The sequence below is a fragment of the Nasonia vitripennis genome, chromosome 1 (genome assembly GCF_009193385.2).
Source record: "Nasonia vitripennis strain AsymCx chromosome 1, Nvit_psr_1.1, whole genome shotgun sequence".
Taxonomy (NCBI): domain Eukaryota; kingdom Metazoa; phylum Arthropoda; class Insecta; order Hymenoptera; family Pteromalidae; genus Nasonia; species Nasonia vitripennis.
This window is the reverse complement of record NC_045757.1, coordinates 13,098,477-13,125,526: the sequence shown is the minus strand read 5'-3', so window position 1 is coordinate 13,125,526 and position 27,050 is coordinate 13,098,477. Positions and strand designations below refer to the sequence as shown.

Sequence of the window (27,050 nt, the reverse complement as noted above, 5' to 3'; positions counted from 1 at the left end):
GATGAGAAAAACGTTAACATCGACCCGGGAATTTCTCGCTGTAGAAAGTATCCATTACCCAGAAGAGATTCGAAAAATCGCTAGAAATCCGCAATTACACGCGCCGTCGATAAACAACGGTAGTCTATATACTCTCGGCGGAGCCTCGAGCGGGAAAATAGTACAGTAAAATTGATCGGTAACATTTGAAAATCGCGCGATATTAGAGCAAATAGAGGAGCTTCAACGCCGAGAGCCATAGAAAATCGTTTCGAAATCACTGCGCAAATGCATAAATCATGCGCTCGCTCGCTTTATATCAATATGCAAATCAATTCCTACGTAACTTTCCGTGCCAATGGCAACGAAACAGTACAATCGTGCGATGTAAACATTTTCGATCCGCGGCGAATTATAACCTAGAACGAGCCCCTACTTACGTCCGAGGTGAAATCAGTGCGCGAGATCCATTTATTTCGCGACATCCGTCTTCCTCGAACAAAAGAAAACAAATGTCCAGAAACCTCGAGGATCATGCGATCCAAGAGACTTTTATCTACTGTATACACACTCGCTTACCTTTAAACAAGCTGCAGTAGGACTCGGTCCAAGTTCTCCCTCCACATCGTCTTCCAGGAACTGCTTCGGCTGCCAGCTCGTCGAGGAGCCGTCGATATCACTCATGATCGACGAGCTTGATACAAGAAGCCAAAACACTTATGGCTGCGCTGTATATATCTAGCTACTTATGCGCCCTCGTCGTTTTCGCGAGAAAAATGCCGACTCGCTTCGTCGTCGTCTTTGTTGTTGTTGTTGTTGTTGTTGTTGCTGTTGTTGTTGCTGCTGCTGCTGCTGTCGTTATTACGCTGCACCGGCAGGTAAACAAAGCCGCGCTCGGCTTCCTCTTATCGCGACTCGTGCGGATGGCGCTTCTTTCGCAATGAGTGCGCATACAGAATGTTTCTTCAGCCCGAGTCGCGGCATTCCACGGCGCGCACCAGCATCTTACGTCTCTTTCTAATACACTCCCTCTTCTTCTTCTCTCCTCCACACACTCGATCTGACGTTTGCCTCTTTTTCTTTCTCTCTATAGCTCACGCTCAAAAGTCCCCGTATCGCGGCGATGCCCGCGGGATGTATAGGAGGAATTATGTCAGAATGTAAACACATGCGCGGCGAGGAAAAAACAACACTGTGTAGAGGCGAGGTTATATGGCGGAGAAGGCGGCGGCTACAGCGACGATATGTGCTCCCCACGACGCCAGCGGGACAACTGCTGGCGCTCTGTCGCAATCGGCGCGTCCGCGAGTCTCGCAGCGCTATCACACCGAGCCGCCGCGCAGCCGCCGCCGTTGCTGAATCTCGGGCGGTTGCGCGACTCCCACTCCGCCCTCCTATGGCTCTGCGAACTTCGCCCCTTTAACGCTGCGACAGGATTTTCGCGTATACATATAAGCGCAGGATCTGCAAAGTATTCAGTTATTGGCGAGAGGTTGAAAAAGAACCGAACAATAACGAAGCTCGAAAAAGGCAGCTTTTTTTTTAAAGACGAAAAAACCCGTCATAAAATACTTGCACTGTTACTGTTCGGTATACGTGATCTATATAGTTTGTAATCTACTGGAAGCAACTCCACACTGATGTTACAGTTAATTGAATAATGCGAAATCGCAATCTCAATTGCACGATACACTAGTAGCTCGCGTTGAAATACCGACGCTGGATCAATCTTTTGAGCTGTTCGTAAAGGTTAGTCTTTCTTTGAGGGAGAGAAAAAAAACTGTAAAGCAGCATGGATAGCAGTATCGGGTTTCGTGAAAACGATACAACTGACTTTGGCTCACACCTAAAAGGCTTCCACGTAAAATGACACGTTTCCAAAAGTTTTAAAAGCCTCCGCCGAAGCTATCCGCATTCGACGCACCTTTATTCTTGATTCTAGGTATATCATAAAAATTTCGAATTTTTTTCTTCAACGAGAAAAACTCCAGCGGGAATTCACCGGTACCGAGCTTTGAAAATTGTTTAATTAAAAAACTTCGAGTATCCGAGTTTGTCGAATAATGCAAAAACACGTATACGCCCATTGCGCATATACTTATATTGTGCACATTAAACTCGCGTCGAGCGAATATCTCGCGCAGCAAATTTAAAGTAAAAAATCCGAGTAAACAGGTTTACGCGAAGCTCAACAGCGTAAAAGAGCCTATCTCTCCTCCTCCTGCAAGACTTCCCGGAGAAAGAGAAAGAAGGAGCCACCGCCTGCAGCAGCGCGAAGCCCTTCGCGCACGTATACCCGCACAGCCATAGACAGACGCGTGTGTACCTATACCTATACATATAGGTGCAGACTGGCTGCAGCGAGAGAGCGTCGGCACTCGAGCCGCGGAATTCGCGCGGTCGACTCCCTCCAGCGACGCTCTCGCAAGAGAGAGAGAGAGAGAGAGAGAGTAAGAGGGAGCAAAGGACTCCGGGCTGCTGCGGCAGCTCGTGCGCGCGGCCAGGAGAGTATCACGAGTCTATACGGGAATGCGCTTGAGGATTTTTTCTTTCTCGGAGTCGCGGTGTGGGCGAATTTCGAAAGCGGATTTTGGACTTTCAATATCGACATCTGATTAGACGCCGCTGCGCGGAAGGAATTGGAGCACTCATCGGTCCTTTATCGATGCTACAAACGAATTCCCCCGATATACATCGATGTAACTCTCTGCACTCTCTTACATCGGAATATATAGGCCAATTCCGACGCGATGCCGTGCTTTCGCTTTGCGTGGAAAGGAAGGCTCTCATCGACTTTATAATACCTGCACACGCGTGGACTTACTTTCGTGTAAACAACCGGTTGCGCGAGTAGCTTTATCGGGCGCGCATAGCCCGGCGCTGTGTATCGAAACACCTATTAAAAAATCGATACTTTGATAGCTTATCGCCAGGGGAGGGGGGGGGCAGCTCTCGTGTGTGCGCTGCACCTACCATGACACGTATACTGCTCCAGAATGCTTTCACAATGGAACTTTATAGGCGCATAATTATTGAATAATGTGACGCGCGCGTGCGCTTCAAAATTACCTCCGCTCTCGCGGCGTATAATATCCTAGCGTATAATAATACCATAACTATTTCCTTTGATAAAATTTCATTCAACGCTACGCTGGCCCGCCCTGCATACAGATTCCGCGAATAATTCAGCTTTATTAAAAAGATTCGCCCGCTTTGATGAATTTGGTAAATGGGCCAATGATGGCTGATGCTTTCAATTGGACTGCTCTTTTATACGTGGTAAACGGAAACGAATAATTATTACTGAGAATTGAAAATATTAATTAATAAGGATCTAGTCGAGTTTTATTTCATTCCATATATAGATACCTGCTGTCTAACATCAATGAAATTATTTTGGTTTCGAACATAAACAGATTAATTGTATACAATAAGTACACGAGAAATAAACATAAGAAAGCTCCGGAGGGTTTCGAATTTCGCGCGCCGTGGCGAGCTAACCTAACCTACCTTACAGAAATCCGCGAGAGCGCTACGCGCCGGCAACGTCGCGCACACACAAAAGGTGTCTTGTAAACTCGTAAGCCGCGTCCCTGCCAACCTATATACTGTACTATAATCTATATACACCTATATCTATACTACACAGTACACGCTGCTACATCGCATATACTGCAGACACCTACTACGCTACGTTGTACTAAGTACATCCCGACTATACCGCTGCTGCTCGCCGTAAGTAACCAAGTTCGTGTAGTTATTCGTAAAGTTCAACCTCTTTCTCTCTCGCTCCGAAAACTCATCGTCGTACAACGCTCCGTTTCCGCAGGTGGTGATATAGCCAGAGCACCAGCCGCAGAGGAGAGACAGATAAGTAGAGTCAAGATGCAGGGGCTCGCGCTGTTGGCCCTAACCTCGCTGGCCGTCTTCCTCCAGACGCTTGGCCGCCACGTCGCTCAAGCCGGCTCGGGCAAGTTGACCCGCATTCGCGGTATTCCTCTGTCGAAGCTCTCGCTCTACTTCCCGGACCAGGATTTCGAGTGCCTCGACGGCAGCCTTATCATACCCTACGCCAGAATCAACGACGACTACTGCGACTGTGCCGATGGCAGCGACGAGCCCGGCACCGCTGCCTGCACCAATGGCTATTTCTACTGCCAGAATTCAGGTATTTATCGTTGTTTTTCACTTGATCGGAGATCATTGGCTCGAATTCTTTTGTTTCACAAAAGCGTTGTACCGGTTGAATTTTTTTATTGCGTTCTAGGAAACAACGCTTGAATAAATTATGCTTTTGTCCATTCTGTTGTACTCTGCATGCGAGATTGCAGTACAATGATATATGCAGTTTTTCCATCTCAGCTTTTCTATCTTTGAAACTGACTTGTAAGCTTTTATCGGTTTTTATCTAGACTTTATTAACAAGTCATTAGGTGTGCAAACGATCAACCTCTCTAGCAATTTACTCTAGTTCGTGTCAAGAAAGCTTTAATGTTTGACTTTCAGCATGTAGATAAATAAAAAATGACCTTTCTATATCACCTTATCAGTTCTAGGTTATCATAATTATGAATCAGAATGACGAGTCATCAACTACCTAAAAAGCAAAGACACTTGCTGTACCAATTTTGCAAAAGAATGATCATCAATGTTCTCGATGTATTCTCTGTACTAAATTTTACATTGTTTTCAGGCCACCAAGCTGTTTATATTTCTTCGTCAAGGGTAAATGATGGAGTCTGCGATTGCTGTGATGCTAGCGACGAGTATTCATCTGACGTCCAATGTGTAGACAACTGCCATGAATTAGGGCGAGAAGCTTGGCTTGAAGCCCAAAGAGTTGCTGAATTAGCTAAGAAAGGCAACAAAATCCGCTTAGAATATGTCCAGCGTGGCAAACAGTTGAAAACTGAAAACCAGGCTAAACTAACAAAACTAAGAACTGACTTCGAAGAAGCACAGATGTCCAAAAAGGAAAGAGAAGTCATTAAAACTAGAGCTGAAGAACGTGAAACAGCAGCTTTAGAAAAGTACAAACCACCACCACAGCCAGAGCAGCAGACTGATGACACTCAGGAAGAGGAGAAGGAAATTTCTGAATATGAGGCTGAAGAGTACTTTAAAATGTTGGACTCTGATTCCAGTGGAACAATCACAATAGCTGAATTACAAACCAGAGTTACCTTTGACAAGGATCGTAATGGAGAAGTTAGCAGAGAAGAAGCACTGTTTTTCCTCAGCAATCAAGAAGAGCTCACCATGCAAGAATTCATTGATTCTGCTTGGGCTAATGTAAAACCATTCCTTATGTTAGAAAAAGGTCAGATTCATTCTTTTACAATACTTATAACAGATTAATATTTCATTACTCAAGCTATAGGTGTATGGATTATGTTTCAATTGAAATAGGTTTCATAAACAAGCTTCTGTATGACATTCAATAATGAGAATGAGAACTATTAATTAATGAATTCCGATTTCCAATGCTTGCTAATAATCATTACAATTCGCAATATTTGCTCTGATTATTTGGCTTCTATAGTTAATATAAATCCGATGGGAAAATAGTCCAATCAGAGAGGATATTTGCTTTTCATAGATGACATAGTTAGAAGAGAAAATTAGTGACAAATACATTTTAGGTACTCTAAAGCTAAATTAACGAAAACGTTATTTTTCAGGTATCTTTAAACCAGCTGAGAAGCATGAAACCGAAGATGAGCAGCAGAACCAAGAACATGAGGAGCAACATCCGTCCGAAGAAACTGAGGAAGGTCACGAGGAAGAGGAGCACGATATAGATTTTGAAGAGGAAGGTCATCCGGGTGAAGTCGAAGACGTTACCCCCGAAGAACACCACGAGCCTGAGAAACCAGCCCCCGTTCAATACGACGAGGAAACCCAAGCCATCATCGACGAGGCCACTCAAGCGCGCGAAAAGTTTCAGGAAGCTGAGCGTGCCGTGCACGATCTGCAGAATGAGATACGCAAGATCGAGGAACGCGTCGAGCGCGACTACGGTCCCGAGGAGGAATTTGCCGCGCTTGACGGCGAGTGCTTTGAGTTTACCGACCTTGAGTACGTCTACAGCTTGTGCCCATTCGGCAAAGCGACGCAGCGTTCCAAGTCCGGCGGTAGCGAAGTCAACCTTGGTTTTTGGAACGACTGGATCGGAGGCGAAGACAGCAGCAGGTATACCAAAGCTAAATACGATCGTGGACTGACTTGTTGGAATGGCCCAGCCAGGTCGACCATCGTTACCCTTAAGTGCGGCGAAGAGAACCAATTGCTGTCCGTTACGGAACCCAACAGGTGCGAGTACGCCATGGAGTTCCAATCGCCTGCGGTCTGCAACCCGAATAACGAGAGCGTCGACGTGCACGACGAGCTGTGATTTTCTGATTTCTATTTTTTCGACGATTTTTTCGTGAACTTCGTTGCTGAGTGCTCCAAAGTGATTTTGCCTTCATTTTTTTTTCTCGGGCTTTTGAGAAATGGTAAAGTGTTTTTGAAGATTATTTAATGATGATGATTAAAGGAGTCAGTAGTAATACTCAGTATCTGCATAGTATAAAGAAATGCTGTTGAGATTCGCATAATAAGGTCAAGTGATAGTATTATTTAATTATCTATTACTACTGATTGATAAGCATAAATATATAATTTGATATTACTTTATAATCTTAAATTGCATTTTACTTAAAAACAAATCGACTTAAATTACTGTTTGGACATGAAGCATAATTTACACTGTCATACATGAACTTGAAGTTGTTTTTCCGAGACTCGCTTTTGGCAAATTTAGCTTTTGTCACAAAAATTGGTATTAATTGGCCGTAGTTTGAGCCTAATCGACTAGAAAATAACAATATTTTCTGTTAAAAATCAAATTTACATTTGAAAATTACAATTAGTAATAGATTTTTTGGGTGTATGAATCAACGAGGAGTACTCTTAATGAAGTTTTGGTCCTACTGATTGTTGATAAAAAAATGTCGTGTAAAGTTTTATGAAATAGTTGATGAAATCAAGTTTTAGATATTTGTTTGGTATTCTATCTCAAAATGAATTTTATGATCTATAAGATATCTTCAAACTTTATCTTTTTTAAATACTTTACAAGAGTTTTATTAATGAAAAACAAATATTCGATTCTTGGCAGTTTAATCGCGTTTTCTTTAACGAATATTTAATAATTTGGCGATTACCTTTGCACATTGCTAGAAGGAAAAAAATAAGCGTACTTCAAAAGTAACGAAATGTCAAGCACGATCCCGAAAGCTTTGTCTAGTAATACATTCCCTTTTTGCACACAAAGAATTTTTACAGCGAGTGCGGATAAAATGTCAAAGCCGAGAGACATCCTGTGATACCAATCTGTTACTTTTTCCAGTCATCTCGACTTCTCGGAGCATGATTATACTCCACTTTTTTTAGTGAAAGTACTTTGCGCACAGTATTTGTAAATTAGAAAAATGCAGAATTCGCAAGAAAAATTTTGATATCATCTTATTCTACGTGAGGCAACGCAATAAAATCTTGAGGCGCTACATTTTTCAAATTTATAAACTAAAATATTACACACAAAAAGTACGTAAACACATTTTCTGCAGTTCGAGATAAGCCACTGATTTAGCGTTCTTAATTATATTTAATTATTTGAGCATTTCCGATGCAACATCACCGTGTTCGCACTATATTTACTTCATCGTTTGTATACTCTGTAAGAATGAACGTTTGTAGTTACTTGAATTCCTCTCAGATTGTGCAATGTGCGTATCTGTAAGATATTTTGTAAATGTAATTTTAAGATGATGAGTGTGGGTCTAATAAAGACTAAAGGATTAAATAAATAATATTCAAACTGTTATAGCGATGGCAGCTTTATTTACATTGAAAGAAAAAAATCGGCGAAACCGTGTTTTCTAACAATCATGAATTTTAACCTCTAAGCTCCTAGGATTGTTACATTTTTAGTTATTTGTTAACTTTTTAAGAGATCTATCGCTTTAAGACGATTACAATTCACGTTTTTGTTCACCTTGCCCTGCTTTCTTTCTTCATCGCTTTCTCTTTCTCTATCTCTCTTTTAGTTCTTGCGAGCTCATGTGTAAGGCACTTGAGGCTTAAAAGATTTCGCCGAGACTCTTTTTTTGCTTTGTTAATTTATAATAGTTCGAAAAAAAATGAAGAATAATTCTTGTATATACTTTACAATTGGTTGTCCTAAGCCACTACACAGAGAGAACACTTTAGACGTATTATTTATTTACAAAAAAGGAAAAAAGAGTCATTGAGAAAAATTTCGATACTGCGGATACATACATGTGGGTGTACTAAATGTGAACTGAACTACTGTACACACGAATCTGCGACTTCGTCGAGAAATCGCCATCCTATATCTCTTGTTTTAATAGAAAAGAAAAAACGAATAACGTCGAATACTTAAAACAAATAACTTAGGGAGGAAAACGTCAAGTGAAAATCTTAAAAAATTGAATTCTTTCGCAATAAAATTATTGAAAGACCATGTGCTATTACTCGAATGAATGTACAATCTTAATTCATGCTTATCAAAAAGTTCATACTCGCTACGTAAAATGTAATAAAACGTCTTTCAAAATGTGATACGCCAAACAGTTAACATCGACGAGTTTGCCCAAAGAGCGCACGTGCACGAGAGTCGTTGCGTATTTGAAAACGCACGAAAAAATTGATTTTTTCAAGATTTCCAAGCGACATTTCCACACTCCGTTGTATAAACAATAATTTAACATTTCTCGTACATATACATTATTATAGTCTATAATTGAGTGTAAATCTTTACATAGGCGCTCGATTATCATCATTATATCGTTAGAGAGACTGACGTAGGTGCTCAAAATTTCCGTGCGACGGAAAGAATAATCGGCACGCCTGTCCAACAAATAAAAGTTCACAACTTTCATCGGCATCCCTTCAAAACTTTGCGACATTCGGAAAATTTCGAAAAATCCTGGCTAATACTTCAAAAAACAAATGTACAATTTCGCATTCACGATCATAAAATATAAAACACAAGCAGTGCGCAATCCCATGCGTACACACGATTCATCGGCTGTCTCGCGAAAATTTCGAGTCACGCCAAGCCAGTCTCCGAAAAAATGCCAGCAATTCTCAAACAAACGCAAAAGATATATTACGCATAATCATCACACGAATTCACTTTCCAAGCTTCTCGAACATGATGAGCTTCTCCTTGAAGCTCTTGGTGTCGGTCGACACCTCGGATATGTTCCCGTTGAGCATATTCTGCAGGTCCTCGTCCATTTTGCTGCTCAGCAAATTGTTGATCGAGCTCAGAGTCTTGTTGTCCTCGGAGCTCGACTGCTGATGCTGCATCTGCTGCTGTTGCTGCTTCTTTTTGGGGTAAACTACGACGGGCGAGCTGCTGCTTATGCTCTTGCCAGTCCTCTCCTCCTCGTGATACTGCTGGAGATGGTTATCCTCGTTGTTGTCACGGTCCTCGTTGTTGCCGTTCTCCTGGATGCGCGAGACCAGGGTGTAGGCCAGCAGCTGGATATCCAGATCCTTGGACTCCTGTGGGTTGGCGCGTCTCTGCCAGAATGAGCTCTTCTCGTCCTTCTCGTCCTCCTCCGCTTCCTCCTCCTCCTCGCTGGCCTTTTCGCGGCGTTCGAGTACGCTCTCCGTCGTCTCCTCGTCTTTGCAGTCCTGCTCCGGCTGGCTCTGCAGATCCTTCTCGAGGCTGTCGAGCGTCTCGTCGCTGTCGGACGATTTCATCGTGTTTCTGCGTTCCGAGTCGAGGGTATCCGTGCTGCCCAGCTCGGAGCTCTCGGAGCTCTTCTGCAACCTGGACGAGGACTTGCGCAGGAGCACAATGTTCTCCTGCTCGTCGCCGAAGCCGCCGCTCAGTCGCTTGGGAGTCGAGCGCCTGGCCTTGGCTCGATTCTCCAGCCTGCAGTTCTCGTCGAGGTCGAAATTGTCCGAGCTCTCGGACGAGTGCGCCATCCTCCTGTTCCCTCGCCAGCAGCTGTTGACCTTCTCGAGGTCCAGGTCGGCCTCGTTCTTCTCCTCGCGACTCGGCGGGATCTCGATCTTCTCGAAGCTCTCGCTGGACTTGCTCAGCAGGCTGCTGTGCCTGCCCCTCGACAGGTTGACCTCCGAGACGCTCGCTCTCTTCCGCTTCTCCTCGGCCTTGACGACCAGCTGCTGGTGCTCCACGAGGGTGGAGTCGAAGCACTCGGTCGACTTGGACATGATTTTGTGCGCTTGGTTCCGCCTGGGCCGGATCTCGAAGCTGCTCCGCCGGCGCTCCATCGAGTCGTCGCTGTTGAGCGCCTCCAGGGCCTCGAGGCTGTTGGCGGACTTGCTGCAGCAGACTCGCTCCTGCGACTTGGACATCGGGTGGAGCAGAAGCCGGCGAGCGGCGGCCACCGGTTTGCCGTGACCGACGTTGCCGTTGTTGCAGCTCTCGCGCTCGAAGTCCGACAGCTTGTCAAAGCCCTCGCTGGACTTGGTCAGCCAGCCGGGCGAGTTGCTCTCCAGGCTGTCGGGCGACTTGGACAGCCGGTTGGAGGACAGCCTGCGCCGGGGAGAGGAGGCCGGGATGCCCGACTTCTCGTAGCCGTCCGAGCCCGTGGAAGCCGTCCTGGGCGTCGGCTTGGGCAGAGGCTTCGCCAGGTGGCTATCGTCGCTGATGTCGAGCACGTCGGCGCTGGATCTCGAGTTGGAGTCGAGGTTGGAGTCGAGACTGTCGGGAGAGACGGCGGGCTTCCTGAGAACCGGCAATTTGGCCTCGAGCTCCTCGAAGACCTCGGAGTTTCTGGACAAGCGGCTCGACGACTTCCTGAGGATCGGTATCGGCTTGCTCGAGGTCGGGGTCTCGGGCAGCGGAGTCGTGGGCGTGAGCGGCGGTGCCGGCGAGTCGACGCGAGTCGAGTTGCCGATCCCCGAGTCCGAGGCCAGCGGGGCCATCGCCTCGAGGCTGTCGAGCGTGTCGATCGAGTTCTCGGAGATGCTGTCGATGCGCGGCAGGCCGTTCGACGAGGTCGACGAGGTGTTGTTGATGCTGCTGCTCGACTGCGAACCGGATCGGCGCGGCGGTCGGCGATTCTTCGGGCGAACCGAGATGCGGTGCAGGGCTGCTGTGTGGTTCAGGCTGGCTGTCGTCAGCTCCGCTGTGGAGGACAAAATTAGATTAGCCTACGATGCGTATACTTGTTTTTCCTTAACGTAGCGCAAGGAGACTTCCGGTTTGCGATAAACGCGAGGCGAATTTAGGTCGGGCGTAATCGTCAGGAGCGTCGGAAAAATAGCCGTATTTTTCGACCCTTTTCAATGCCCGCTGCAACTTTCAAAATAAACTTTTAAAACTAATAACAGGTAGGCCGCGCACTCGCACACGCACGTTCAAAGGAGCAATTAGACCGCAGTCGTCGACCGACTGAAAAATATGAGCATGCAAATGTTTTATAGTCTCTCTCGCGTCTCGTGAGATGATATCTGCGCGACTAGTTTCAAAGGGATGTGAAAGTATATGCGCTACAATACAACGAGAAAAAAAGGCCCCGGAGAAAGCGCGCCGCGCTCTTTTTTCCATCTCGGAAACTCGCGAGCAGCCGGATTACCATCGGCAGGAAAAAAATCGTCAAAGTTCGAATCGATCGCGCTCCGCGTAATCAGGTCATCGGAGATTGCGCAGAATTTCCAATCGTCGCCAATTGTGTCAAGAGTGGCTCCATCGCGATGTTCACCGCGTTGTAAATTCCGACCGTTTCTATTCGCGCGAGGGAGAGACAGACATGCGAGCCTTGCGTTTGCGCATAATGTATACTCGCGGCCGATCTCGCGCGAAAGCCCTGTGCGTTAATTGCCGGTGCGACCGCACGATTCCGTGTATTAATCATGACAACGAAGGACGGCCACCACTGCACCAGAGCTGTGTACACATTCAAAGTGTGTAAACAAGCGCCGGATGTGCGCTACAGTCGTAGTAACATAAATGACTGATTCTATACCCTCGCGGGTGTTTGAAAAGAAATATGCGAAGGTTTATAGGATCGATTGCGCGTGCGTCGCGTACACTTACGAAGATCTTCCTTGAGTGGCGAGCTGGCCTCCTCGGCGATGATGGACGAGCTGTTGTTGTTGTTGTTGCTCGCCGGTGTGGGCGCATCCTTCCTCGGGACCTGCGTGGACAAACAGAGTGCGAGTTAGAGCGTGTGATTATAGCGATAGGACACAGCGCGCGTTTGGTTTCTTCTTGCTGCGCAGCATGCGAGCTCTGTAGCGCGTATTTTTATTAGCCTGTTATTTGCTTTTCATCGTAGATACACGAGCGCACTCTTCGTGTTTATCCTCGATATGTATCGACGCTGTTCGAGGACGGGAAGAATAACAAGCCGTGTGTTTTTTGTGCGGTTTTTATGCGCAGGGCCAACGGACGGTATATATTTTGAACGTATAATTTTCAGATGTTTATCCGTGTGCGATGTTCCCCGAGCATTGTCAAATATACACGCCATTTGTCGCTGTTCTCCAATATAGAAAAGAACACTTTCGTTGTGTGTGTGTACAATCTGTGCGATAGGAGCACCAGTTTCACTCCACTTTTAATTGTGGGAAAGTGTGGCGTCGCTTATATTTTATTCCTATACGCCACACGATTATTACTACTGCTATATCGTTATAATCATTATTATTATTCGCTCTAGGCGTTGCAAAACGCGCGCTAAGAAAGCAATTTCTACGACACAAACACACAATGAGCCCCGTCACGACGACGTCCAACACTTTTATTTCCAACTGCGCGCATACCGCCGCGTTCGCGATAAAACAGAAAAATGCAGCTCGCTCCCACAATCCCGAGCAAAAAAAAAAAGAAAGAAATAATAGCAAACTCGAAAATCCCGCTCGATCGGTGCCGACCGAGCGTCGGGGAAAAAAGGCATCCCGCATCCTCGAAACGTCATAAACAAACTCGTCATAACGATCCGCAGAGTTTTCCCAAGAGAGCCGGTCTGCGCACTGCACACGCCTCTCGTTCTCGTTTAATGCAGCCGAGCGCGCGCGCGCGCGCGGCCGTGCGAACCTCGGCGGCGTTTAACGGTTTATAGCGGAGCTGCGAGTGCAGCAGCGCTAGTGCGGATGGACTCGCAGCGTGTTGTGGAGGAGAGAGATAGAGAGAGACCGGTTGCAGGTGCCAGTTCCAGTATAGGCTTTTCTCGTTGTGCAACGTTTATGTATATAATGTGTCTGTAGGAATAAGGTGACGAGGAAGCGACTCGTGAAATATATAGCGCTCGTCGCGCGAGTGTAATTTTATGGAGATCCCCGTGCGGATGCGGAGGAAAAATTATGAAACGCCGCAGTCGTAAAGCGTTATTAGGAAGTCGAAACTCGCTTAACTCGAGCGCGTTCATTGCCAAGGGACTGCTATACTTTGTAGTTTCCACGCGATATAGACGGTGGAGAGCGATTTAATCGTCGTGATATACTTCGCTTTATGTGCCGCGAGCATTTGTTTCTCGTCTTCGAGATAAGAGTAGGACGTTATACTTTCTCGCCGCGCAGCAATGCTTTCGAATCGCCTGGAACGCCCTTCTCGTCACCTCTTCGGCGCTATTCCAACTCGCGGCGAAATTGTCATTGAGCATGCGACGTAGTGCGGGTTAACGCAAAGCGGCTTACCGGCTGGAGAAGGCGGCCGTTATTAGATTTTAAACTTATCTCTGCGCTCGCGTTACGTAAGCCGCGTATGCGCACGACAACGCGTAAGGCTTCGATTCTTAAATTTGCAACTCGAGGAGAAGCTACCTCGTCCACCTCGAGTCTCGGGGGTATCCTCTGCCTGGTCCTGGCCTCGACCCTCCTAACGACGACTTTTCTCTTCTCGCTCTGAAGACTCTGCACACTCTGGATGCTCTTGATGCTCTGCAAGCTTTGTAAGCCGTGCTGCGCGTCGATCTTCCCGATAGTCAGCTGTTCCTGGTGGCTCTTGTTGTCGACCTGACGCAAACCGTACACGCCTATCGTCACTCGAGGCCTCGTCACCGAGTCCACCAGCAGAGCCGCGTGCTTTTGCTGCTGGTGGATGTGCTGCTTGTTGCTGAGCTTGAGGTCGCCGGTGCTGCGCGACTCTATGAGCCGACGACGCTCCACCGGGTTTAGGTTCAGCTGCTCGATTATCGCTCGGATGTTCGAGGAGATGCTGCTCTCGCGGTGAGAGACCACCATTTTCCAGACTTTTCGTTTACGCTCTTCTCTGAGTTGATCGTTGCCTTGAGCGCTGATGCGCTGTTCCAGTATAGGCTACTTCATGTTACGTATATCGGAGGGATGATGCTTGAGATTTCACTTCTTCGTTGCGACGATGAGAAAACTTTTTTGTGAATTCGAAGAGATTCGATTTATGTAGTGAGAGAGGCCAAATTGCCTCTACACGATGCTTTTCATTTCGCTTGCCCCCAGCCCAATAAAACGCGAGAGTGAACCTTCGGTCGAAACGGCGACACCATTAATTGAACTATCGCGGCGATAAATAACCAGCGGCGCATAAGCATAAAGAAAGACCTCGCGACAGCTCAAAAAGGCGACGTCGTCCTCGCCGCGCGGCTTTCGACGTGAAGGGATTAGTGCGCGCGTTATATTTACAGCTCTATTTTCCAATCAAGCGCTGCTCCTTTTCCAGCTATCGCTTGTGTACCCTGGCCCCAACGACTTTTCATTGCGCGATACGCATATTCGCAAGGCTGCGCCGCAGCTATCGATCGGAATTTGCATCGAGTGACTGGTTTTTATAGCCTGAAAGAGAGAGAGAGAGAGAGAGAGAGAGAGAGAGAGAGAGAGAGAGAGAGAGAGAGAGAGAGAGAGAGAGAGAGAGAGAGAGATAAGGAAAGTCCGTTGTGTGGGCTTTTTCAGGCTTTTTTCCGAACTGCTTGCGCGCGATTGATTTTTCTCAATTATCGGATGTGCGTATAGCTTCCAAAGCACCGGCCGCTTCACAATTGATTCGTTCGGGTGTATATCGGGGCTAATTCGAGATCCCAATTTAGACAATTCGCGCCGCAGAGATCACGCTTGTTATATACGAGCGGGTTAGAACTCTGTACACCGGATCAGATAATTTATCAATGAACGGATCTCTTCCTCGCGGCTGTGCGCGGTTATATATAACACGTAGCCAATTATTAATTCCAGTGAGCGTGAATAACGGCCGCGAAATCCAGTATCAATTGTAACGAGTTTAATTTGGAAATTCGCGAAAGTGAAAGCGTGATAAATAAATAACGCTCGCTGTAGTGTTCTCTTGAATTACGACACTTCCTCAGCCGTAAAACATCGCGATATGTAAATCCATTTCGAACAATCGGTTATATACGTATATAAAAAAGTAGTGTATCATATAGAGTCGAAGGCCGAAGGGGTCGCGGAGCCAACGTCGCAGTGCAATCGATCGACGAACGCGACGAGAACACGACGGATGGGTATGTTGATATCGTCATAATGCGGCGGCGAAGTTCCTCCTGGCTCCGATGGCTCCGAGGCCGCGATGAAGCTCGTCTCACGCGATGTGTAGCTGTGGATCCCACCCCGTCGGTTTAATGCGCTGTAGAACGAATATTTTCTGATATTTTGCTAAGGCAATTTACAAAAAAGACTGTATACCTATAATGAAATATCGTAATTGATGGGTATCGCGAGCTATTCAGGGGAGCGACGATGAGCCATCGGGGTAAACAAAGTCGTAAGCGAAATTCGCGTGCCAAACGGCTATACATCCCCGCCGGAATATCCAAAAACAATGAGAAAAGAAGCTACTTCTCTTACGTACTCCCTTCCCGATTTCACCGCGCGAAGCGCAACATCTCGATCGTGCCCCTTTCCCACATCACCTCGAGCGATCTTGATATCGCTTCCCACGCGACCTTCCACCTTCGAACGAAGCATCGTCACGCCGATAATACGTATACAGTGTGTAAAGAGTAGATATATAAGAGTCGAAGGAAGCCTCTCGACAGCGGCTGACATCGATTATGCGCTTTGCTCGCCGCCGCGCCTGTATCCCGCGATTCCAGCTCTATTGCGCGCTTCCGGCTGTCGGTGCGTTTCTTTTCCTCTTTCTTTGTTCTCTGCGAGAGCTCGCGCTTCGTTAGCTGATGCTTAGACCGACTGTATACATTCTTGACGAGCGTTTTTTTTCTTCGGATGCTTGTAATCGATAGGTATAATTTTAACTTTTGTTTGTTTTTTAAGCTCCGATGCGCGCGCGTTACGAAATTCGAAAACGCCAAGTCGGCGTTGGAATTATAAATTCAAGGAAGAAACGCGCGCGAGTGCAGATATCTCTCTTAAATCTACGAGCCGGGAAATTCGAAAGACGTACTCGACTGGCGTTTGCAAAAAGTCTAATTAGGAGCGATGAATCAACTCCCGAGCACAAAAGCGCACGCGGCGCATTTTTGTTATTCTTTCTAGCGGCGGTTTTTCGCTTTTGCAACGCGAAACACGAGCGCAGCTCTCGCGAGGATATCCGGAAATCTCGGGTAGAGGCGCCGCGCAGAAGTTTTATTGTCAACGGGAGAGAGACAGAACGTTTGTGCTATTCCGAATATTGGCGGAGAAGTGGGTGAAGGATTTCGAAGAAAGTTCGTGCGAGTGAAGTGTTGCGTGTTTATTCTCTCTCCTTTTTTAATGTAGTTACTGCCTTGAAGTTTATTTTCCGACTCATTTTTTTACGGGCTGACCGGATCCGACAGTTACTACTTGCGCCTGTTTGATAAATCTCGACCCCGATTCCGCAGAGGTAAAAACAATTAAAACTGAAAATCGCAGCCAAGCCATTTCCGCAAAAGGACGTCCCCGTAAAAGCCGAGAGCCGATCTCGAGAAAAATCCCAAAGAAAGAAGCTCCGCCGCGTCGCGAGCCCACGACCCACGCGCTCACCGCAGAGAGTCTTCCAGGCGCCCACGGGATGTATCAGACCATCATATACACACCGCCTTACAGTATTATACACACGTATACGTAATACACGCGAGATCGTGCCGTTCCCCTTTCACGCTGCGGCGGCCGAGCCATACACGAATTATTACTACGTTTTGTCGTCTACTGCCATTATCGTCATTAGGAGAGAAGGAGGAGGAGTGCGATTTCGCGCGAGGCGGCGAATTACGAAAGACCAAAGCGAGAGAAGACAGGCCGTATACGGCGCTTGGGCAAGGACTGAACGTGTATTATGTACGCTCTGTCTTTTATTTACCGAACGACGACGAGATGGACTTTTTTCTCGCGTATACGCTTATTGCGAGGCAATTTTGAAATTCGAGGACAAAAAATTGTTTTTCACGAGTCGCGTGGAAACTGGATTACACGCGCGAACTGGGTCGATCGTCGCGTAGGAAGAGGCTCTTTAGATTATTATTATTATTCGAAGGTGAAATTTTGACCCGGTTAGTCATCTCTCTCTCTCTCTCTCTCTCTCTCTCTCTCTCTCTCTCTCTCTCTCTCTCTCTCTCTCTCTCTCTCGCGGGAAAGTCTACTCCTTCTCGAGAAACTGCGTCGAAGCCCCGCGCGGAGGCAAATTTTAAAGACGATGCACCTATAGCTCGAAGGATGACTGACGGCGTAATGATATTTCAGCCGTTTGAATTTTACTGCCAACTCTCCGCGGAAGAAAGTTGACAATCCGTCATTCCCGCTAGCGCTAAAACACGGCTCGTTCGATTTTTATGGTCGTGTGCATATGAAAATCCAACGAAAAAAAAGCTCGAGTATGCAGAAGCGGCCGATCAAACAAAAGAGTACCACTCGATCACACGCCGATACGACGAGTTTACACGCGCGCGGGAAATTCGAATCGGCGCGTCCCTTTTTCGCGCGCAATTAAAACGCGCGCGCGCGCGCGATCGATCATCGCGCAGTGGGCGGGACGTGTGCGCCGGGGTTACGAGGAGCCGTTAATCTTTGCTGCGGTGTACATATGGGTATGGATGTGCGTATGGAGAGTTCGTTCGCCAACTGACGATTGACGAAGCGCCGCTGCTGCGGGAGGACCGTTAGACACGCCAAGCTCTGCGGCTTTATATAGTTACGGGGATACACGCGCGAGAGGATTTTTCTTTTATGGTTTGCTTTTGCGGGATGCATAAATATAGTGGTGAGGTTCGTTCTCCGCGAGTACACCGACTCTTGCGTTGCGTTATACTTTGCGGTTCGTTTCGTCTTTCAAACGAACCTAACGAAATTCGATTCGATCGAAAGGAAGCTAGCGTATACGCTATATATTATAGACTTCCGGAAATTTAACCTAAAGTAAATTCGAACGTCGATACACGTGAAACGCGCTGCGCATGCAAATCAGTCTAATAAGCAGTTCTAACACGTTTAGCGAACTGGAAATCGTTATGATGTACAAACGTCGGGTCGTCGACGCATCTCATCGTATAACTGTATACTAATTTCCATTTGGAGCCGGTATATACGACTGTATGGATGTGTCGCGTTGCGCGACGACGATGAGTCAATTTACTATGTGTGCGTGTGTGATTTAACGGATTTCGATATAGGTACGAGCGTCGACGCTTTGAAAGGCATCCGCGTCAGCGTGACTTTATCATCTGCCCCTGGATATTTTTGCAATGTCGGAGAATTATCGTATTCGAATAATCAAGCGTGAATATAGTCTCGAAAGCGGTCACGGAATTGTGTGCGCGCGCGCGCGCGCGCGTTTTACTGTATAGACGTCTATATCGAATCGCTGTCATTTTTCTCTGCGGGGGTATACACGCGCGGAAAATCTAGATGTGTATACGAAGCAAAAGTAAAAGTCCGCACGCGCTGAGATTTCAAGCGCGTGTCAAGCGTTACATACTCATATGGACGGGGGAGTGGCTCGAGAATGCGCGCTGCGATCGAAATTAATGAATTGTCATGCGGCGAAAAAACGTATGCCATACTATACTCGTCGAAGCGCGCAAATCCAAAGCGAACGAATCCCGACGCGGAACTGTGTCAAGTGTGTATTATATCGCACGAAAACGACGTTTCAAGAGTATACAAAACGCGAGAGCGAGAGCGATAAAGCCTCATCGTCCCGGGTGAATCCTGGGTGTTTTCGCAATCTTTCTCTCGCTCTCTCCTGCGGAGACACCCACCGGTTCGTTTCTAGAAACTGGAGATAAGCCGTTGCGCGTTGATTCATATTTCACGTGTGCGCGTATGCGGAGGAAAATAAAAAGCATTAAAGCAGAGACGAGAAATAGGGCACACGGAGCTGTGTGTATGTGTGTATACGAGTTGTTTTCGCTCGGCGCAGAGCGCACCTCGTTGTGTATAATACGCGTCGAGGTATATAGTTAATCATGGCTGCGACTTAATGACCTGAGAAAGTCTCTCAAAATTGAGACGCGACGCATCAAGGTTAATTAAAATAAAAAGCCGCGCGCACGAGCGAAAGGCGTGGAGGGAACAATATAATTGCTCTCGCAGTGTATATGCAAAATTACGAGCTTCGGGCGCAATTAGACTGCTACGTGTGCGCATCGGTTTCTTTCAAGGGTTCATGTATTAATTTTAGGAGCTCGCATCGTTACTATAATCAGCGCGGCAAAAACTTCACCCCCGCGAGAAGAGGAATATTTTTCGTCACATATAATAAAAATCCTTAATAATAATAATAACCGCGGCTCGACGCGAAGCGCGCCCGAAAAAAAGAGCCGACCGGTGACAAATAGGCGACGAACAGATGAAAAATGGAGGCCGGGAGAGCCTCGCGTAATTAACGGCGCATGAACGTGACACGCGCGTTGCATCGGTGTTAGGAGGATGTCGGAAATGTGGCGCACGCTCGCGTTTCCGCGGCATTGTGTCGCCGCCGCTGAAAATATGCGGTCGTCGCGTTACACTCGGCGTGTTTTTCATGAAACCAAGCTCTCCTCTCTCTGTCTCTCTCTCTCTCTCTTTCGCGCGCGCTACCCTTTTTTCGAAATCATTCGGCTGCGAAGCGACACAATACCGCGTCGGCGAATTATTCCGGTTTTAATAATAATATGGAGGGGATGTGTCGCGAGCGTATTCTTTTTGAGAGGTAATTTATGCGGATGCGCTGCTGCTCTTCTTGGCGAGGAATGAATGGAAAAATTTTTCGAGAGAGGGAGAGAGATTGACGTTGATGTTATTGTGGTTTACGGCCGAGCGGGTGTGCATTTTTACGCTCGCGCTTGTCGTGCTCGAAGTATTATGTTCTCTCCGGATATATTTCGGAGAATCACGCAGTTTATTATGTATTTCACGCGCGCGGCATGCGTATACGCTGCACACTGCCGTGAACTTTGTTATTTTAATTCGTCGCTCGGGCTTATTCAATTATTTCGAGTGCGTTTGAATAATTCATTCGACGATGAATTTCAGCGGATGAATAAAATGCCCGATAGCGATGAACAGTGCGCTGAGAAAAAGAGATCACCGCGTGAATTTCATCCGACCGAAAGAATAGCCGAAAGACAGTAGTACGCGATACCGCAAAGTCGATCCGCGCGCAAAAAAAGACTTTCGCGCAAAATGCATCTTGTCATGCGCGAAGCGCCAGCTCGGAAGCATGCTAATTTAGCGAGATCGAGAGTATAATATCGCGCGATTCGCTCTGATTGTCCGGCGCTCTTTCTTTCTCTCGGCTCGTTGCAGTGTATAGATTTTTTCTCCCCCGGCGGCGTCGACTGATAATTCATTTTTCTATTACTGCTCCCCGATAAGAGCTGACCCACTACTGAACATGCAACAACACGGCGAAAAATAAATATCGCGTCGCGCGAGCAGTAAGTTAAATAGGAAAAGCCGCGACGCCGGGTAATTGAAACGTCCGTGAGAAAAGGCGACTGTAAGCTGTATAGTGTATAGTTTGCCGCCGGGCGACGATTGACTTGTAGTATTGTAAGTAAAATATTGATTCGGCGGCGAGGGGGGATAGACAATACGGCAGTGATTGTTTTTTCTCCGCGGCTTATTGTTGACAGATACATCAAATATAGGAAGTGTTCGACAATAGACGCTTTAGGATGTACAAAGCCGAAAGCGATGCATATTACAAGCAGGAAATTGCTCTAGCTTACGAAAGAATCAACATTGCACTCGGAAATTCATTCGATAAACTCGATCCATCAAAGCCAAGGAGGCGAGAAACTCGGCGGAGCTTTCGCGAGTCGAGCAAACGCGGCTCATTAACAAATCGCAGCTGGAGACTCGCGCGCGGATTATATAAATCCGAGAAATTCGAGAGCGGAAAATCGCCGGCGCGTGTGTTGCAACTTTGCGGCCACTTGGCCCCAAGAGAGAGAGAGAGAGAGAGAGAGAGAGAGAGAGAGAGAGAGAGAGAGAGACACGCATCCGCCGGTGCACCAGCGAAATTGAAGCGAATTTGTTTACTTTCTACATTTGTGCACATACACATAGAGCCGGAAAAAACTCTGTCTTTTCCGCTTCCTCCCGCTGCGCAATTTCTCGGACTCGCTGATCTGCTGCTGATTCCAACGCGTATCGAGAGGGAAATTCGAATTTTCACCGTGTCTCGCTGTTGTACGCAGAAACAATGACATGCTTACGCGCAGTCAGGGCAAACACTTCAGTCGGGTGTTATTACAGACGCGATCATACGTTGTGATCGAGAGAAAATGCCTCGTGGAATTGCGCTCTCTCTCACTCTCTCTCTCTCTCTCTCTCTCTCTCTCTCTCTCTCTCTCTCTCTCTCTCTCTAAAACTTTACTTTACTCGGGCAGGATATTACGTGAAAAATTGCTTGGATAAGATCGTCCTGTGGCCGCACACAATCGATGCCAAAATGGGGACGCGTAGTAATTTTCATAATTGATGTCTAATTTCCAACTGCGTGCACACAGATACGCGTGGCGGTCGTTTGTAGTAAAGTCGAAACCGAACGGTTGTGCTTTTCGAAATTCGAGAGAAGCTCGAAACGCTCGTTCGTGCGCGATTTTTCATAGATACATACTGTAGCGGCTTTAGCGCGCATCGTAATAAATTAACGTTTGCCGCAAATTAGCGCTTTCTTTTTCTTTGGAAGATTTATTGTCGATGATATTGCGGCGGTTCGCACGCGGCTTTCACTTCTAATTATTTAAATCGCTTTTTGGCAAAGCATTAAAATCTCGGCTCAAATTGAATAGCAGCGCTCGTTTAACGCTCAAACGAACTCGTTCATAAATAACTTGCGATATTGATTGTAAAACATTCCATCCTATGGATAATGCGCGAATTTATTATCTGTCCCTAAGCGCAAGTTTTTTCTCCCCTCTCTTTCTTTCTCTATCCGTACCGGCTTTTTCTATTATTTGCTTAACGGTACCCGAGTCATTACTCTGCCCACCCTTTAACCGTAAAACGTCGAGAAATCATTATACTCTCATAGCTTCGAGGCAGCAGCCTGCTCTCGTTGTCTTTAGAATTATTGCGGAGCAAGTATTATCGTAAAATAATCTATAAGCACGGTATTTATTCCCCTCATTACCATAATTTCTCTCGAGTTTTACGCGTTCGATACTCGAGCCTCTATACAAGTATTGCACCTAAGTAAAATTGAAAATTGTCGAGCTGACGTACCCGAAATGCGCGGCATTCAATTATTACGTCAATGAAGAAAAAGACGTATACCCCGGTGTTGCGGGCAGAGGAGCACTTCCAGTCGAAGCCAAGATGCTACCGATATACAGCTGTGCGCGCCGCCGGTTCGCGCAATAGTCCTTTATATTAAAGAGAGATATTTCAACATTCAAAAATTACCGCGCGCTCGCGCGATTTCGCCACAACGAGCTCGGCTATACGTGCCGCGCACGTTCTTTGTTCCTGCCGACTGGAAACTCCGTAATTTTACCGGAATTTACGGTACTTTCTCAAATTTTTAAGTATTTTGTAATAATTTAAACAATCGACGTTATTTCGCTCCGGAGAGATGAGTGTCGCAGCACTATGGACTCGAAAACGCATTACAGTTCATTACAACTACAATTGACGTATTAAAGCAGGCGAGAGAGTCGTGCGTCCGTTTCCCAGCGGCCCTTCAATTCGTCTCACTTTAGATGGCTGCGCTACACTCCGATTAAATTCATCGCAATTGCGTTGATCAGCCTCACTTCGCGAGCTCTCGAATTTCATACGTAAAATTCTCTCGAGCGAAAAGTGTAATAACGCTACGAACCGCGTCGTCCCTTCGCAGGTCCCCGCATTTTTAGAACGAGGTATAAAAATTCACTCGCAGCCCTATACTGTCGCGGGCAAAGGAAATGAAAAGCAGGCGACGTACAAGCCCCACAGCCCCGTACGATGTTATAAGTGGGCATATAATCCTGACACGGAAAACTCACAAACAAAAACACTGATGCGCGAGAGAGCGAGAGAAAAACCGGCTCGCGCGCGAGTAAAGCCCGCTGTCTAAGCCAGTGTCGACCGAGCGCTGCGGCGGCGAGCGGAAAACTGCCGTGTGCCGCGATCTTGGCCGTTCGCCTCGGCTCCTCCGCGACGAAGCCTTTGCTCGCGTGCTAGCTGCGCCTCTATCCTCTCTGTACACTATACACACGCACACGTGCCTACGTAGCGCTACACAACGCGCGTATAACTCTGTGTGTCTGTGTGCGTGCAGGCGAAGAGAGAAAGAGAGAGAGAGAGAGAGAGAGAGAGAGAGAGAGAGAGAGAGAGAGAGAGAGAAATTGCGCGGGGGAAGAGTCGACGGCGGCGCGGTGTACACGCACAATGGAATAAGACCCGGGAGTCTAATGGTCGGAGGACGACGACGAGCACGACGATTGCGATTATGCGATGATGACGATGATTGCGAGAGGGAAGGAAGAAAGAGTTTTTCGGTGCGGCCTCTAAGTGGGCTTTGTTTTCGCAGCCGGTGGATCGATGAATGGAGGCATGAATGGCTCGTTGTGGAGCTTAGGAAAGTGCGTTCGGGCACACGGAACGTCCGAGAAACAAAAGCGCGTCGTCGAAGCTTCTTTTCCTCTGATACCGCGCTCGAACGAAGAAAAAACTCGGTCGCGAGCGATCCTCAACTAAATATAATCCGATTACAGCAGGCGGCAAGCGGAAAAGTTAGTTAAATAAATGCCTCGGCGCGCGGCGCACTTTTACTCGTTGGCCGCTGCAATTACTGCGATTAGTTGGAAAAGCAACGGCTGCTCTCTCGCGCGAGAGGCTCGAGACTTTGTGCTCTCAGCGCGCGCGCGCGCGCGCGGGAGTTCATTAAATTATAGCCTCCCGTAATATGCACTTCTGTTCTCTATTTGTATACGGACTCTATTTGTATACACCGTATCAATCAGACGCGGACGATGCGGTACAACACTGTATACACACGCGATCTCGGGGCTTCAAGGATGTCGTTGTCGGAGAGAGCGATATCGGCCGCGGCCGTCGTAATTAGTTAGCTTTTTATGAGTGAACGTTCGCTGTCGCAATGCAACGAGAACGCCGGGAGAGCCGAGGCAGGGTTGGGTCCCGTAGTGTTACATTGTGTTATTATTGAGGGGAAATTTTAATGCGATGATTTATAGCTAATAAATACTTTGCGCGCTTTTCGAGTCCCATGACGAAAGGAGTCGACGAGCGTAAATTTGATTTATCCGATGCTTACGCGCACTTTTTTCGACAATTACACACGGAAAAGAACCGCCTCGGCTAATTTTCCTATCTTTCTACATCAACGACGGCGACGCGTACAGCAATCGTCGTTGCGAAACTTTTCGATCGAAGCGAGAGAGAGATGAAGATGAATGAAAAAAAGCAGCAACGACGCAGAAAAGAGGGAGGACGTCGGCGCGAAGCATCGAAGAGTACCGGCGTGTAGGTGGGCGATATAGAGAGAAAGGTTGCGACGCGCACACGGCCTATAGGCGAAAGGAGAGGGCAGCGCAGCGAGTTTGCATGCGCTCTGTCGTGATACCGTTCGGTTTCAAAAGCTTATTATAGTGTCTCTCAGTCTGTGCGCTAAACTTCAAGAGGCTTTTAATTGCCGTGATGTGTACTCTCTCGTGTGGAGCGCGAAGCAGCATCGCTGTGGTGCACGTGAGAAAAAATTCACTGCTTCGGGACAGCCGGATACGTCCTCGATGATGATATGTCATTCGAGGAAGGAATAAGGCTCTGTGCCATCAATTAGACTACAAAAAAAAGCCACTTAAGAATAAAGAGTCATTTTTAACGCATCAAGACAAACCCGCAAGGTCCTCTTTCGTATTGAAAGCCTGTACAACAACTGTACTCGCGCGACGACGATGCACATACACACACATACACACGTCGCGCTCGCCAGCTGTTGCTCACGGCGACCGCCTCTCTAGCTCTCTCTGCTTCGTCTACTATTTTTCTACTCCTCGATGACTTCCTCATTTTCCCCGCGCAGTAATACGTTTCTCTATACGCAGCAGTCCCGGTTATTCTGTCTGCACGGACACGCTCGTTTTTGTTTGCGCCATTTTTGTCCCTCCCGCACGACGTGATTGATGATTTTTGTCCGAGTCGGAAAAGTCGCAGCTTTGTTTCGGGAGGGCTATCGGAGAAAGGCGCTAGGTAACGCGTAATCCCTCTCAAAACAAACGAGATCAGCCTTCATCCCTCCGTTGTTTTTTTTCTCTCGCGTGCGCGAAGCGTCCTTATCAGTCGCCGCCGCAACTTCGCTCTCCCCATTTCTCTCTCTTTTTCATCGCGAGCTTTTTTCTCCCCATGCTTCGTTACACGCGGAAGATGGATCGACAACAGCGCGCTTTCAATGTCGCGATTATACATACGACGACGCGGAGCAACGAAAAAAAGGGCGAGTGAAAGTATTTTATCGGGCAAGCGTTGTCACGCCGTTGTCGTCGACGCCAGATGGAAAAACTGCGGCGATACTATCGCGATTTATCGTATTGAAACGTATTTTTCTTCGCGCTTGAAACGAGTACAGGTACATGGATAATAGGAGTGACCGGCAAGAGCAACCAATAAAAGGCTATTCTCCTTAATCTCGGCATTATCTCCGAGCCGGGCAATCATCAATAATCTTCCGGCTTTATCTCTCGCAGCCTATTCCCTCGTTAACATTACGGCAAAATTGCGCGAGTGCATATCGGGCTTGCAAAAATAGCGAATGCGCGCGCGTCTATCTGAAATTACACACCCTCGCTCATCGTGTTCACGTCTATCTGGGAAAATCAACGGATTTACGACGCGGAAAATCCAGCCGCTGTCGATGATGTTCGCGCGTGCAATTTTTTTCTGATTCGTTTTTTCGCGAAAAGCCACGTATATTTCTCCAATCTGTGCCGATCGAACGAAGCAGTGGTATACAGAGTACATGTATCGGAGCTCGCAAAAAAGTCGCAACCCAGAAACAGGAACGAAAGTCTAGCCGCGCGAAAGAGAGAGAGAGAGAGAAAAAAAAAATACGGACTCGCGTTTTTCGCGCTTCACCGAAGACGCTCGGTCATTTCTTCTTTACGTAATTCCTCCTCGCAGCTCCACTATTACGGAGAACCCGCTCGGCTGTGCATTGGACTGGGGCAAAGATACAGAGAGATAGGCACGGCTACCGCGGAGAGAAAGACCAAAACTCCTGCAGGCCTGTTGCGTGCTTATGGTTTACGCGGAGGAGGCTATACGTCTGTTGCTGCTGCTAAAGTAACTAAGTGGCGCAAATCCTATGGCGCGGGATGAACGGGTTACGCGCGCGATGAGAATCGATTCGCTGTGTTGCGAAGAACAGAGATCGTTACGTATTGTAGTGAAGTGGAAGCGATATACCGATTTGTAAGAGTTTATACGCAATTTTGAATTCGGTCGAACGACGCGCATGAATTTAATTTAATAAATCGAAACTAATACTGGAACAATAATGAGAGAAATTCTAATTAAAGAGAATTTGACCAACAATTCGGAGATCACAGAGACCTCTGCGAACGAACTCCGGTTTTACTAGACAACGTCGATGGATCGCTACCTTACCATCCGACAGAAACTAACAGCATCGAAGGCGCACGAGTTCTACCTTACCAACCGCTGCGTCGAACCAACCTCGTCCTTTATCT

At 47.2% G+C, this 27,050-nt stretch overlaps 3 protein-coding genes across 16 annotated transcripts in view; 1 reads left to right on the top strand and 2 right to left on the bottom strand.

The window, feature by feature from the left end:
• Positions 1-1,363, bottom strand: part of LOC100115549 (leucine-rich repeat-containing G-protein coupled receptor 4) — a 216,004-nt gene extending 214,641 nt beyond the window's left edge. The window contains 1 exon segment of the mRNA XM_032602330.1: positions 559-1,363. Coding sequence (XP_032458221.1) covers positions 559-663 — 105 coding nt within the window. The 5' untranslated portion in view covers positions 664-1,363.
• Positions 1,364-3,525: 2,162 nt separating this feature from the next.
• LOC100115591 (glucosidase 2 subunit beta) lies at positions 3,526-7,849 on the top strand. 2 transcript variants are annotated; one of them, XM_008210627.4, is made up of 4 exons: positions 3,526-3,714; positions 3,809-4,147; positions 4,673-5,299; positions 5,661-7,849. In XM_008210627.4, exons 2-4 carry the CDS (start codon positions 3,865-3,867, stop codon positions 6,371-6,373), a joined length of 1,623 nt encoding a protein of 540 aa, XP_008208849.1. In that variant the 5' UTR covers positions 3,526-3,714; positions 3,809-3,864; the 3' UTR covers positions 6,374-7,849. The 2 variants fall into 2 exon arrangements, with proteins under 2 accessions (XP_008208849.1, XP_008208852.1); XM_008210630.4 differs by having other exon boundaries at positions 3,553-3,726.
• The window catches only part of LOC103316545 (PH domain-containing protein DDB_G0287875), a 73,368-nt gene continuing 54,162 nt past the window's right edge, over positions 7,845-27,050 (bottom strand). For 9 of the 13 annotated variants that reach the window (XM_016990146.3, XM_016990147.3, XM_031931102.1 and 6 more), the window contains 2 exons: positions 12,068-12,167; positions 7,847-11,156 (listed from right to left, as the gene is read on the bottom strand). In XM_016990146.3, the coding sequence (XP_016845635.1) occupies positions 9,181-11,156; positions 12,068-12,167 (2,076 nt within the window). In that variant the 3' untranslated portion in view covers positions 7,847-9,180. Of the gene's footprint in view, positions 11,157-12,067; positions 12,168-13,794; positions 14,360-23,287; positions 23,500-27,050 lie in introns of those variants that run through there. The other 4 variants (XM_031931124.2, XM_031931128.2, XM_031931127.2 and 1 more) reach the window with 4 other exon arrangements.

What these genes read in the sequence shown, in the direction of transcription:
- LOC100115591 (XM_008210627.4), top strand. Translation starts at nt 3,865, where the DNA reads ATGCAGGGGCTCGCGCTGTTGGCCCTAACCTCGCTGGCCGTCTTCCTC. An exon ending in TTTCTACTGCCAGAATTCAG is followed by an intron (nt 4,148 to 4,672) that starts GTATTTATCGTT and finishes CATTGTTTTCAG; the next exon opens with GCCACCAAGCTGTTTATATT. An exon ending in ATTCCTTATGTTAGAAAAAG is followed by an intron (nt 5,300 to 5,660) that starts GTCAGATTCATT and finishes GTTATTTTTCAG; the next exon opens with GTATCTTTAAACCAGCTGAG.